The sequence below is a fragment of the Aedes albopictus genome, chromosome 2 (assembly GCF_035046485.1).
Source record: "Aedes albopictus strain Foshan chromosome 2, AalbF5, whole genome shotgun sequence".
NCBI classification, from domain to species: Eukaryota; Metazoa; Arthropoda; class Insecta; order Diptera; family Culicidae; genus Aedes; species Aedes albopictus.
The window spans coordinates 477,380,126-477,394,752 of record NC_085137.1 but is presented as its reverse complement, the minus strand read 5'-3'; the positions used below and the strand labels follow the sequence as shown (position 1 = coordinate 477,394,752).

The following is a 14,627-nucleotide window of genomic DNA, read 5'->3' as shown; positions in this document are numbered from 1 at the left end:
GGTGAGACCAGCATGATATGATCTGATTGTTCGAGATTGAAGTCGAAGAATTGAATTCGAAGAAACTCCTTTTCTACCAGAACGTCAATGTTATTCGAGAGGTTTCTGTTTCAAATATGAAGGCATTTTTATAACTTTCCAGGGCAAAGAGGAAGAAGCAGAACATTGCTTTTTGTTTCGAATTAAAGGAAATTTCTGAAACTTTCGTGGGCGAAGAAGTTGGAGAAGAGGAATGAGAAGAAGATAAAGATACGCATGTTTTTGGAATATTCTAGAACATTCTCTGATGCAGGATATACTAAAAATGGTCGTGAATTTTCGATAAATCATGTATATAAAATCCCAGCGTTGTCTGTCTGTCTGTCCGTAACGCTTTGAAATGTTTCGTTGAAATGTTTCACCATAGTTGTATCAAATTTCTAAAAAAATACGAGAACATTCTGGATGTTTTTTGACTTTCCAGAAATAATAAGAAGAACCTTCTGGAATGTTCTGGAACATCAATATTCTAAAAATTCTAAGAACTTTCTGGAAGTTCCAGAAAATAAATAACGTTCTGGAATGATCTAAAATATGGATCTTCTTAAATTTTTGAGAATCCCCTTGAAGTTTCTGGACACTTCAGAAAGAAGAAGAAGAAGAATCTTCTGCAGCATTATGGAACATCTTTTTTTTGGCGTACTGTCCCAACTGGGACAAACCCTGCTTCTCAGCTTAGTGTCTATGAGCTCAGTTATTAACTGAGAACTTCGGTTTCTAATAACCACTTCTAAGTTGTTAAACGTTTTAGAAAAGAACCTTCTAGAATGTTCTAGAGAGCATGAAATTTTATTATATTGGGTAAAGATTATGGACGTTAGAGAACGAGCAAGGGACCAAAAAAGAACCTTCTAGAATGTTCTGGAACATAAAAATCCATAAACTTTCCAGAAACCTCCTGAAAGATACTGAACGTTACAAAAGTAAAACAATCATCTGAGATATTCTGGATATCACACTTCCTCAAATAACGAAAACTTTCTGTGCGTTACTGAACGTTTCAATCAGAGAAAGAAGAAGAACTTTCTGAAATGTTCTGTACATTTTTCATTCTTAATTTCAACAACTTTCTGGCAGTTAATGAAAGTCCAAGAAAGAAGTAAAGGGCCTTCAAAAATGTTCTGGAGCACCAATATTCATTAAATTTCAAGGCCTTTCTAGAGATTACTGAAAGTTTCAGAAAGAAGAATAATAATCTACGAAAATGTTCTAGATAATCGAAATTCTTAGAACTTTCGAGAAGTTACTGGACAAAAACAAAACAAAGATCTTCTGCAAACTTTTTTAAATTTACGAAAAGTGTCTGAAAGTTTGTGAACGTTCCAGAAAGAATGAAAAATACCCTTTAAGAAGGTTCTGGAACAACCTAATTCATAAAATGTTTGAGAAATTTCTGGAAGCTACTGAACATTCCAAATGAAAACAGAAAAAATCTCTAGAATATTCTGGAACATTAAACTTCCCAGGTACTTTCCAGAAGTTACTGAATGTTTCAGAAAGAACAAGAAAACTAACCTTCTGGAATTTTCTGGAACACATTTTTTAATGCCGATTATGTTCGGGGAGTTTGTCAACGTTCAAGAAAAAAAAATGTCAAATGGACCTTCTGAAAAGTTCTGGAAAATCAGAATTCATTAAATTTTGAGAACTTTCTGGAGATTACTAAACGTTTAAGAGAGAAGCATTCTGGAGAGAGATTCTGGATGGAGTGTTCTCAAAAACAGTTTCATTGAAGAAGTGTAACTGGAATTTTAAAAATAATCTTTTTCTAGCTAACGTGGCTAGCCACGTCGGGTCAGCTAGTTTCTAGAATATTCTTCCATTCAATGGACAAGACCCCTACAATAGTCATTTACAATCTAAAGGTGGATACATGTTAGTATACCTTCTGGCGCTTCGAATGAGCTCAATGCTGAGTGGAATGTTTCGCATATTTATTGATACAATGGCTTCTGAGGAAACTTCTGGAAGGTGTTATTCCAGAAGTTTCAAAAATCTCTTTAATGGATGGAATGTATGAAATAAATCCCGGAGTTGTCTGTATGTCCTCCCGTCTCGGTTTGCTAAATTTCACTGAAATATTTCACGTAACGTGCAATGGTAGGGAGGGCATTGTATGATTTAGGGAAAGGAGAATTAGGAGAAGAAAAAGTAAAGAAAGAACAGGATGGGAGTTCGATTACAAAAACTGTTCCAGAACTTTTCACGAGTGTTCGAGATTTTTCTGTTTCGGCGTAATCGAAGAAACTCCATTTCTTCAAGAAGGTCAATATAATATTCGAGAGGTATCTATTTCAATTATGAAAAAAAAACTTGAACCTTCCTTAGCAATGAGGATAAAGCAGAATATGACAAATAAATTTCTAACACATTCTAGAACACTCTTCGAAGGAAATAATATGTTTTCTTTTTATAAATGAAAGAATGTTTCCGGAACAAAGAAAAGAAGATATTCTAGGACAAATTTCGAACGAAATAAAAGGCGTGTAAATAAGATGTTCGTGAACTGTTTCTTTCAAATTAAAAACAATTGTTGAAACTTTCCTGGGAGTAGAAATTAGATCTTAGGCAGTGAATCAAATTGTCACTTTTTTAGCCCGAAAACAAACGATAAAAATCAAGAGTGAGTTTCCCGTTGTGCCTGCGCACTACAACAATGATGAATTACAACTTGCATGAAGTGCAACAAAAAAGATGACGGCAACAACAAATGTCACTTCGGTCACGGAGAGAGATTATTTTTTGGTGGATTATGTCGCAACACGCTCTCATGTTGCAACACACATGTCTTGAAGCTTAAGTGACAAGACATTATATTGTCATTCTTGCAATACACTACCGATAGCAACAAAACATTGTCTCAAATTTTCACGGAAGGGATAAACAGTAATTATCAGCTGCAAAAATACTGATTTGAGAGCATATTACTTCGTTTTTGAACGGTATTTACGTGCTTCGACAAGAAGGTAAGATGCTTTAATCATTCATTCTTCATATAAAATAATTTTCGTTTAATTGATTGTGATTCCCCCAGGTGCAGATTCTTAGGTAGCTGATCAGTTGCCTCCGAATACAAGTATTAGATTTGGGTTTATCGACGAAACTTATTGAATGCTCCCGTAGGATCCTTTGTGAATTGTGGTATCCGATATGAATCGCAGAAATGAGACCTATGAAGGTGTGGAAATTTGCCAAGGACCATGGCTTTATTCATCATGCTCCAAACCCAATGATCAGCATATGCTACGCTGTCCTATCAGTCTTAGGTCATACGATGTTCATAGTTGCCAGGTATACGCTGCCGTGTGCAGCATAGTTGTCCATGTTAATAGGGATTCCCATAGAACATGGAACAACTATGCTGTACACGACAGTACGCCAGAAAAGCTCTGAAGGTTCATTGATACTTAGAATCGAAAGTAACATCATTGAGTGCTAGAGAAGTGTAATTTGCTTTGTAATCAATCTTGTGCATTGCATTATGAAACTGAAAGCTATGTTAACACAATACCAGTTTGGACGTAGAAGATCGATAGGGAAGAAGTACGAATTCAGACCTATTGGTAGTTTTGGCCATAAATAGTTACTGAGCCTATTGCTATCTCTAGCGGCATTTTTTACTAATCAATTTCATATCAGCTGTGAAACCAAAGTATTTCATCAATAAAGAAGCAAACTATTCTTTGAGAAAATATGTCTCATAGGGTCTGAGTACCATGAATAGTATCACGCATCCACGCTATAGACACTATAGATTCCATAGACTCGCGGAGGCGAAGACAACTGTAGCCAAAAGAACTGTCAGTTCGCGTAGCAAAACGAGCATGACGTCACGATTCCAATAGTGATAATGGATTACGTGACATCATATTTGCTGGGTACACTAAATTCACGGTAAAACACACTAAAATCGTATTGCTCAACCATATCTCCACGAGTCTATGGAATCTATAGTGTCTATAATCCATGCATAATCTCATTCATCCTATTCGAAAACAAGCGGTTACGGCACCTATTGATTCCGTTCTTTTTATTTCAACTCAAAATCGACGACGACGACACCCCTTGCATTTGGGTCCCTCATATATGTATCTATTTTATTCCAGAAAAATAGGAATATGAAAAGAAAGCTTGCACAGTGCTTCTATTTTGGTGAGCTTTTATTAAAAAAAAAACAAGTATGGCGTGAAACCATTTGGACAGGAAAACTTACTTCAGGCAGCACTTCGTTATAACTCAGTCAGATTTCTTCCATTTAAGTTTTTTTTGAACACGTGCAGTCTCTGGTAGTGTGAATGATTTAGAGGAAAACTGCCCAGATAATTCCGTATTCTTTTATTTTTTCACATTATTTTCCCAAAATATTGATTGAAAATAAGCATGTGAACAGTTTGTAACTATTTTTAACCCTCCTTGTGCATTAGGATCAATTTCGACCCAAATCGTATTACGCCATCGAGTTGTAGTTGTTCCCAGCGTGATGCACTAGGAAGATTAATGATGATAAATCTAGGCATGTTTCTTCGAATTTCAGTGTAGGGGAAGGTGGGGTAATATGCACCCCCTAAGCAAACGTGGCCCTAGAGCTAAAACTAGGATGATTTTATGGGTGTCTTGCGTTTTGAAAGTTAGTTTTTGCAATTTCTCATCGTAATAGGCTGTTTTCCCTCACGCAAATCTGACAGGAAAAGGCCTACTTTCCCACATCAAATTAGCAGTGCGGTAATGCCCGCATAAACGATAACCATAAGATATGCTTAACCACCCATTCGGTATACAATTCGAACAGTATGCGGTATTGTTGAACCATCTACATTACGGTCCGTTTATTGTGTTGGTTTATTAGGGTGGTTCATTACAGCACTGATTTGCGTTGCGTAATGAACCATTACAGCACTGTTTTCAGTTTTGATGAACTTCTTCATGCTGTCTGGACGCAGGTTTGAAAATTTGTGACAAGTGCACAGCATAACCTGCTATGATCACACTTTCTTAAACATGGCTCTGAACATCAGTGTGGAGTTTGATGAAAAAGTTTTGTTTAAAAATATCCTCAAGTCTTGCCTCAAGTAGTAATTTATGAAATTGCAAAAAACGTCATCGTAATTATCCAACTCGGCAAGCCTCGTTGGATAAATGTACGACTCGTGCTGTAAAAATCCTCATTCTGCACCTTGTTGCGTAAACTACTATTACCTATTTGGCTAAGAGATGCCAGCATTTGGTACGCGTGATATCAATTTTATCGAATCAAATTAACAATTTAAAAAAGTGTTTCGTTTTGGGTGCTGAAAAACTGTTGGGGGCAAAACGCACCTTGAGGTGGGGCAATACGACCTCTGGCATTTTCCGCTTTGAATTCTAATGAGATACCAGGCGGCTCCATTTTACTACTTACGGCAGCAAATGAAAGGAGTAGGAGGCGGATGGTAGTTATACTAGGTTGATTCCATATAATCAGCGCGCAATTGCTTAAATTGCGTGCGCTTCAAATTAGATAATCTTTCCAAATGTGGAAAATCATCGTTTTCCACGCTTTCCATTCGAATATTCTTTGCATTCTTGAGCTTGTCCGGCTCAGTTTTACGTCTAGTTTGCTTGAATCGAATGGAACTTCACTTATATAATGAAATAGCGTGAGGGCGTTTTGCCCCGGGGGTGCGCATTACCCCAGGTTACCCTATATGGTCCACTGGCATTATTATCAATTCGGTCGAAATCGGACCGAAAATCCAAGTCGCGAAAATCTATTTAGGGTGCTTGTACCAGTTATCGCACTACCTAAGAAAAACTATTTCTACAAAAATAAGAAGAAGACCGGCGAATGTAAACAATAAGTCAAATGATTGATTAGTTTTCATACTTTACAGGAAAAATATAAAAACGGAACCAAAACTACTTTTATTATTTATTACGGCTTGTGCCAATGATAGGAACCCTGTACCAGTTATGGATACATTTGTTAATTTGGGTTCCACTTCGCACTATTTACATGCATTCCTTATGGGATTTGTCATAACTGGTACACTATGGCGAAATAGGGTGCAAGGAGGCCGAAAAGTTTAGGAAAATGATTTATTTTTACCATAATTTGAAGTTTGTGAAGTTTGAATGATTGCAATCATCTTTTGTGATCGTAATCTGTTGTTCACGAAATTTTTCTTGTTGATTTGTATCTTTAAAGATTGAAAATCAACTATGGCGAATTTGAGGTACTATAGCCATAACTGGTACACTGAGCCTATCTACCAAACCATGCGTCGGACATAACGGCGCGATAACGTCACGCATAGTGCGGTGTATTGCGCCTCGGATGCACAAATCAAATTGATAATTGATTATAGTAATCCTACACTCCCACCCAAATCCATCCTATTCGAAACTACGGCAGTAATTCCCGTATGATACTAGAAGTAAAAATGTAATTGTAAAGTGTAATTAAAATAATGCGATGTATCACATCCTTTATTTCATCGAATAGTAGTCAAACATAGGCGCGTTGAACCTAAAACGTAACAGCATGGTCAATAATAATAAAAAAAAAACGATGGAAATCTGAATTCAGTTGGCAGGTTGCGATTGAATTATCTCGCGAATGGTAGGCTCGATCAGGTCCTTGTTCAATTTAACTTTCAGTACGTGTTCAATAGTGTCACCAGCTAGACGATTTCGCAGGTTTGTGAATATTCTGTTGTACGCGGAGAAATCTCGTTCAACAGCTGCTTGCGTAGAAGCTGCGGCGTAAACAACTTTGGCTAGTTTCCACAGTCGTTCCTCGTGAACTCTTTGCGCATACCAGTAATGGATTATGTTAAATTGCTCCGCGGGGTTGACGCGGTCTTGGCATTGTATTTGCAGCAATTTTTCTTCCAGTGAAGTAGGTTTCGATGAGCGAGTAGAAGTGCCTTCCCCAAACAACTGCGTGAAATAATCGTTGATGTCAAACGAGTTGTTCGATACCGCTGTGTCCTGGTTATCATCTACAGTGCTGGTTTCAGGCCTGTTAACGTTGATGTTGTTCCACAATTTGACGAGATATTTCTGTAAAATTAGGAAACATTTTTTTTTTTTGTAAATTTTTTTGTTTTATAAAACAAAACGTTTCAGCAGAGCCATGTTTACAGAAAACGAACCTATTTCCATGGCGTCCTTGATAACATGGTTCCGCTCAGAAGTCAAACGAGTGAACACGTGCATTGGTTACTTACCACGATTTCTGCCTTTTCCTCGCGCTTGAACAGCTCAGATCCACTATACATGAACCGAGGATCCATGTATAAAGCGGCCCTGTAGGCGATGGGTTCCATCAGAGTTTTTTGTCTCTTGTCCATCGACAGCAGTATGTTATCTCTGAATCGATTTGACTTCAACGCTTTCACTTGACCGTACGCCTTCAGCCACTCCAAATGGAACTGGCTTATTGGGCATTCCTCTTGCTGTGATATTAACGATGCTAAGTACAGCGGGTAGAAAGCTTCGCGATATTCTTCCATGAATTGCCAGCAGTGTGAAAGGTCTGCAACAAAATTTACAAAAAAGGTAAAAAAAATCTCTAAGCAAACTATGAAAAAAAAGTAGCTTACCAAGCTCATCATACTGCAAACCGATATTAGAGTAGAATTCCTTGTACTTCAAGAGCACGTATATCATCATATACACAGCATTCCATCTGGTCTTGTTTGGCGAGTTCGGTATCGGGGTCTTAGAGAACTTGAATGCTTGCTTGTATTTTCCTTTTCGGCACATTTTCACAATTTTTATAATATGCTTGAGCGATTCATCGTTCTCTTCGGATTCCCGAGTCACGTCGTTCACCACAAGGTTTATGGTGTGCGCTCCGCAGCGTATGCAGTCGACTTTATGCTCACTTAACGTTTGTTGGTATTCCTCGGTGATTTTCTCGCAGTGGAAAAATGCGTTGTCGTCTTCTGCATTTTCATCTGAATTATCCTGTACATCAGGGCTGCTTTCGCTATCATCTGGATCTTTACATGCGGTTTCGCCCAGAAGATCGACAGATTTGACAACATTTCTTCCATTATCTACCGTAACGGAGTATATTTGCCAGCGCTTTATACCAAATTTGTCCAGCAGCTCTTCAACCTTTTCTTTCAGATATTGAGCGGTATGTTTCTCGTACAGCTCAATGATTCCTATAATGAAATGAAAATTAAAAAAATGTAGTTCCTTAAAAAATGTAGCACAGTCAAGAGTAGTAACAAATAAGCCTTGGGGAAAACAGATATGATGCGCTAAGAAAACTTATGAAATTTGAGTCGAAGCCTAAGGAATTACAATTCGTGCTGATTGTTGTCAATGAAAGTTCACTCGAACTGAAAACATTTGTACAAAGGTTTTTTTTTCAGCCGGATCGTTCAGCAGACCGGAAAGCTTTCTTGTAGGCCTTGCGAGTCGACCTGAAAGCCTCCGAACCAGCCGAACGTCGTCTGTTACAACTCTTTCTACATTGTTTCCTGAGCTTCGCTAGATCAGAGTTCCACCAACGGGTTCCTCTTGTAGTCTTCACAGACCGCAGAGGGCAAGCTTCTTCAAAAGTTTCCATGATGAAAGTCGTTGTTGTATTAACTGCATCATCTAACTCACTTGTAGTGCCAATGGATGGTGAGTATCCATGGAATTTGTCCGCAATTAAATCAATAAAGAGATCCCACTTGGTTGACCGGGGATTCCTGAAACGCAAAGTTTGCGAAGTAACATTCAGATGTAACGATCGTCAGATAAAAATTCTTCACATGACACATGCCCATCGGGCAAGACTGCTCGATTTTCCACCGGTATCAGGCATCACTTCGGGAAAACCAGAGTGATCCATAGCAATATAGAGGAATTCTGAGCATCATTTTGATAACAGAGTTACTCTCGTTGTTACTGTCTTGCCCTTAGCACATGCCAATTAGTCAACTCGTGACTAATTCTACTAGAGCAAAGCGTTATGTCTAACACTTCCTTTCTATCAGATACCATGAAGGTTGGGCAGTTGTCTATGTTAAGTAATCCAAGATCTGTACTACTTAAGTACTCTATCATCTGGAGCCTCTCAAGTTAATGTCTGAGCTGTCCCAGATGATATGGTGAGCATTAGCATCACTGCCAACAATTAGCGGAAGGCCTTTTGAAGTACAGTATGCTATGACTTCCCAGGAAACCAATAAGCATTTGAATAAGCCGTATTTCTGTTTCTTTTTGTTGAACTCATTCTTGATTTTTATCATTCTTTATTTTTATACTTAGCCGGCAAGTGATATTTTGATTTGTTTTGCTGTGAGCTGCCGGGAATTGACGCGGATGCCCAAGTAGTTCGAAACCCTACTCGCATAAATCATTTCACGTTCGTGAATGAACTGGAACCGCAAACGATCGAAGTTTGTCTCTGATGCGTTTTTTCTTTTTTAATTATAACGGCATTTGCAGAGTCATATTTGGTAAAATTCATAACATCATATCAAAAATGTATTCCTGAATGAAGATAAACTGTTTAACCGCTGACCTTCTAAGATATATATTTACTGATTTACTTGAATTTTTCTGGTTTATTAATTGGGTTGGGACACTCAGGAAATATTTCTAGGATTTTTCAAGAATGCCTTAAATTTGTAGTATACTTGGTCTTGGGCTGCAAAACGGTGAGAGCGTCCAACATAGCTGTGGTCCTCACAAGTCCCTAACTTCCACGGGTCAGTCGATGACAAAGACCGCGAGCTAAAAATTAGCTGGTAGCCTGGGCACCTTTTGGGCTTCTGGCTTCTGCTAGATTGAGGAGGTACGTCCAGAGGGTCTGGGCCTGGTGATTGGGGGGCTCGTGCTTCCCCCATCGACAAGTCAAGCATAATTTTTCAAATCGACGTATCTAACTTTTTCACTGATCTGAGTAAATTCATGGTCAATGTTGACGACCATTTCACTAAAATAGTTTTTTATAAAAAAGACTTTTCATAAGTTTTTTCGTGCTTAACATCACCAGGGATATAGCTTGCACTAGGTAAGAAACAAAACCTACTCATTCCATATCATTTTCACAATGAATTTTGACAACAATACACATACACCGAGTTGGTTAGAGATACGTCATGCCAGATACGTTGCTTTTGTATGGTGCCAGTTTGGTGTATCTGTTACTTTTGATTTTGACTAGATTCGTCGTTTGGTTTTCTCATATATCAAAACGGTGTATCTATCAGTAAAGTTGTAAACATCAATATAGTTAGATACGTCGTTTCGAAAAATATGCTTAGTTAAACAAATTAAGCAATAAATCATCAAACAGTGATGTGGATTCTTTAATTTGCTTTATGAATCATGCATGCAGCAGTAAACCCGGATTTGTTTACATTCTCGAGTTACGTCGGATTGAAAAGTTATGCTTGAAGTGTATAAAGTCACGTGGGTCTCTCGTGATGGACATACTGAAAACCATATCGGCATCAGTCGAAAATGGAGACGGAGCCTTGATGTCCGAACTAAACGCAGCGCCGATATCGCGTCTGATCATCACCTTCAAATCGGCGAGATCCGGCTCCCTATTGCCCGCATTCAATGGCAGAAGGAAATACTAGGACGACGATTCAACACACGGTGGCTAGAAGATCCAGTTCTGAAGAGATCGTTCGTTGACGAACTTGGAACCCGATTAGTGAATGTTCCGGAAGGTGGCAGCATAGAAGAGCAGTGGACACCAGTGGAACCAGTAGAATGCCTTTATTGATACTTTTTGTAGTTTCTACGTCAGACGAATCATCATCTCGGCATAAACCACCTAGGGTACGGCTCACGGGTGACCTCATCTGTGTCATCTATGAGGCACTCAAGAAATTGAAACAGCCATACGAAGCATGAAGTCCAACAAAGCCCCCGGGGTTGAGATTAGTCCATATTCTAAATCTGCATGTCAAACTGAGCCGAAATCCAAATTTTAATGAATTTTGGTACCCGGGAACCTGTTTAAAAAACAGTTTGAAGTTTGTATGGGAGCGATTTGTCGAATCACCCCTCGTCGCATTTTGTACTGGGCGGAGCTGTCAAGCAGTTGACCAGCTGTCAAAAGGTGATTTTGAAAAATCTCTTCGAAATCGATTTTAGGTACCAAAATAAAGTTCTAAAAATCTGACAAAAATTATGGTGGTTCTGAAAAAGGTGCTCTTTCGCATAAAATCAAAAAATCAATACATTTTTCTTAATTTAAAAACCCAATTCTGTAATATCTGGGACACGAAGACTTTTCCGGCTGACTGGATGCAGGGCGTCTTACTGAAGGTTCCCAAAAAGGGGGATCTGACTGTGTGCAACAAGTGGCGTGGCACCATGCTACTATGTATTGTTCCCGAAGTTCTGTGTAAAGTTATCCTTAACCGGATACAGGAGAAACTAGACGCGACTCACCGGCGGCAGCAGACAGGATTCCGGAGTCACGCTCCGTATCATACTGGAGCAGGTTAACGAATTCCAAGAGTCCCTCTATGTGGTATTCATCGATTACGAAAAAGCTGTCGATCGCCTAAACCACGAAAATCTGTGGGGCGCCCTGAGACGCAAAGGAGTTCCGGATAAAATGGTCAATCTCATCGATACGCAGTACGGGGCTTTAACGAGACATACTGCATACCGACGTTTTGTCCAACCCCAGCCGGGTAGTTGCAAGTGTGAGGTAAGGATGTATACTAGCACCGCTACTGTTTCTCTTTGCAATCGACGAGATCATGGTGGGACGGAGTTCTGACATACAGAGTACTGCACGAATTTATTCTGGCCTGCTTACTCTCACACGAAATTTGACGTTTGAGCGGTGTCGGCACCTCTCAAACGTCAAATTTTCTGTAAAAGAAAACAGGCCAGCATGAATTTGTGCAGTGGACCATTCAGCATGACCTAAGGGTGACGGGTTCGATTCTTGTTCGATGCTGGAACTTTTCCGTAATGGGAATTTCAAAGACTTCCTTAGGCATCAGGAGAGATATACATATGCAAAACAATCATTGAGAAGCCTTTTAGTAACCTATGGTAGCTGAGAAGCAAGCTTTGTTCCAGTGGGTACGTTGCGCCAAGAAGGAAGAGATAGAATCTAATTAAAATTGACTTACCGAGAGATCTTCTCACAAGCTGCAGATCCTTGTAATATTGTACACTCACTGCCATGACGCTCCTGTTCATTTTCGAGGTGGTGTCTAACTTTAGACTAAGCATCGAATCCTTTGTTTCTTCGGAAATGAACCCGTCAATGACATTGCTCGCGTCCTTCACATAAGAAGCAATGTTTTGTTTATTTATCGTTAAATTAAGTGCACTGAGCAAAGGGTCCACAATATCCCTGATTCCCTCCCACTCCACTGCACTGAATGGTGCGTCGTGGCACGTTACAATTTTTATTAATCCTCCCACCACTTTCCGTTTTGATACCCGTGCCGTCACAACTTCTTCACCTTTTGGGCGCTTTTTCCCTCGCTCCGCGATCTTCTCTTCCGGGATCTGCTTTCCGAGTTTCAAAACATTGTAGCTCGCGGGATGTATGTTTTGGATGTGCCGCAGGCAGTTGGTCAGAATGAAGTTTTTTGGACGAAATTGGCAGTTCTCGCCCAAACCGCACTTGAGTCCGCCCGCTTCCGTTCGGAACACACTCCGCACTTTTTCGGATACATTTTCCTTGTTCTCGCGACCGACGATAGACAAATTCATTGCGCTTTGTTTATACTTTCTCGAACGACTTTAACCGGTGACCAAACCGCACTTGGTCCGCCCGCTTCCGTCCGGAACACACACCGCACCTTTTCCGATAAATTTTCCTTGTTCTCGCGACCGGCGACCGATTAATTCATTACGGTTTGTATGTACCGTAAAACGGGGTATCATTGATCAGCGGGGTAACATTGATCGGATTGACCGCCCTCATGAAATGTTCAAACAAGCATTTTACATTGAATCCGTTTCTGCTATCGAATGGTATATCGTAATCTGCCATTATTTAGCTATCGAATGACATGTAATACACTATAATTGAATTTCATAAACAATGAAATAAATCGATTTTTCCATAAGTGTGTTTCGTAACGCAATGAGATACATTGCCAAAAAATCATGCATGGCATGAATACTAGATACAATATGAGGTTCGAAATCACTGTGTTACTTCAATATGATATCCTAGAGTTGGATTTAATCACCGAAACTTTTATGAGAATACTATTTTTCAATAAAATATACGATTTATTAGAAGTGGGATATCAATTCAATCAAATTCCTTTAGCCATTGCCTACCTTTAGGTGTTATTCGCGGATTGGAGGATTTTAATCCTGAAATAACTCAAAAAGTGCAAAACTTGTAAGAATTTGAACAACATATTCGAAATCAGCGACCCCGAATTTAGTAAGTAAGGGTATTTTCAACACAAACGAATATTGATCTCTGACATGATCAATGTTACCCCAAATCAACAAAATCAAAAATTAGATTAAAAAGTCTATTTCAACATGATTTAAAGTTTTATAATACTTTTTCGAGTAGCTTAACACATACTCAGAGGACCAGTACCTGTTTTAAAAATATAAAACATGTAACGTTTGCTTTAACAAAAGAATTATTCAAGAAAGATCGAAAATTCTGATCAATGTTACCCCGGATTACGGTACTTTCTAGAACGACTTATACCGGTGATCACTTCTACTTAGTCGAACCTGTCAGAACTTTTTGCAGAAACACTCGCGAGCATTTGAATAGGTACTATCCTCAAAAACAATTTTTGTTATCTTTTTCTACACAAAAATTTAACAACGTCAATGTAATGATTTAGCTTAGTTATACAGTACATATCGAATTATCGAATTATATTTATATATTGTAACATAAAAATCCGAATTAGTAAGCAAAATTAACAAGAAAAAAACGGGATATTGAAAGACTGTCGCTTTTGTAGATATGACCTTTTGAAATGTTCGCAATGTAATGTTTGAAGTTGACAAGCACAGCACATGCGTCACGCGACAACACATAAGAATTAGAGAAATGCCTCTCTCTCTGGGTGGGGCATGTATGTCACATGATCGGATTTAATTTTGTTGCATATAGTTTAATGTCGCTTGCTCAAGAAACATGTCGTTGTGACGATACAACATTGTCGTGATTGTATCGCAAAGCAATTTATCATTATTGTGTAGTGGACGCAACAACGATAAAGATACATAATTTTTTGTCCCAACATTTAAAAGTAAGGATATTGTCATTATCATTTAAGTGTGTGCGATTTTGGATTCACTGATCTTAGGTGAATTCCAGTGAGAACCAGAAGATGAATTCGAAGCTTTATGGGTATGCTGGGGTGATACAAATCGATAGATTTTAAAGAGCAAATTCTAAGATATTTAGATGTCTCACTCCCCACCAGTATCAGCTACTCAACGAGGGCGGCCATCCTGACCTGGAGTAGAGTGGAAAAAGTGAAGTGAAAAAGTGTTCTGTGGCAGGGCGGTGATTTTTAGGTGTTAGCAGTGCAAACGCTGACCAATGGAGGAAGATTTCCCGGCTTTTCAACCCGAAGGAGGGAGCCGCAAGAATAATGAAATGTCCGAGCCAATGTCTTTAA

The 14,627-nt window shown here is 38.9% G+C and overlaps 1 protein-coding gene across 1 annotated transcript; it reads right to left on the bottom strand.

Annotated features, from left to right (window-relative positions):
• Window positions 1–6,315: 6,315 nt before the first annotated feature.
• On the bottom strand, window positions 6,316–12,828 carry LOC134287450 (uncharacterized). Its single transcript, XM_062849277.1, has 4 exons — window positions 12,135–12,828; window positions 7,623–8,192; window positions 7,248–7,555; window positions 6,316–7,080 (listed from the first exon to the last, which is right to left on the bottom strand). The coding sequence occupies exons 1-4, from the start codon at window positions 12,724–12,726 to the stop codon at window positions 6,601–6,603; spliced, it is 1,950 nt and encodes a 649-aa protein (XP_062705261.1). The 5' UTR covers window positions 12,727–12,828; the 3' UTR covers window positions 6,316–6,600.
• Between the last annotated feature and the right edge of the window lie 1,799 nt (window positions 12,829–14,627).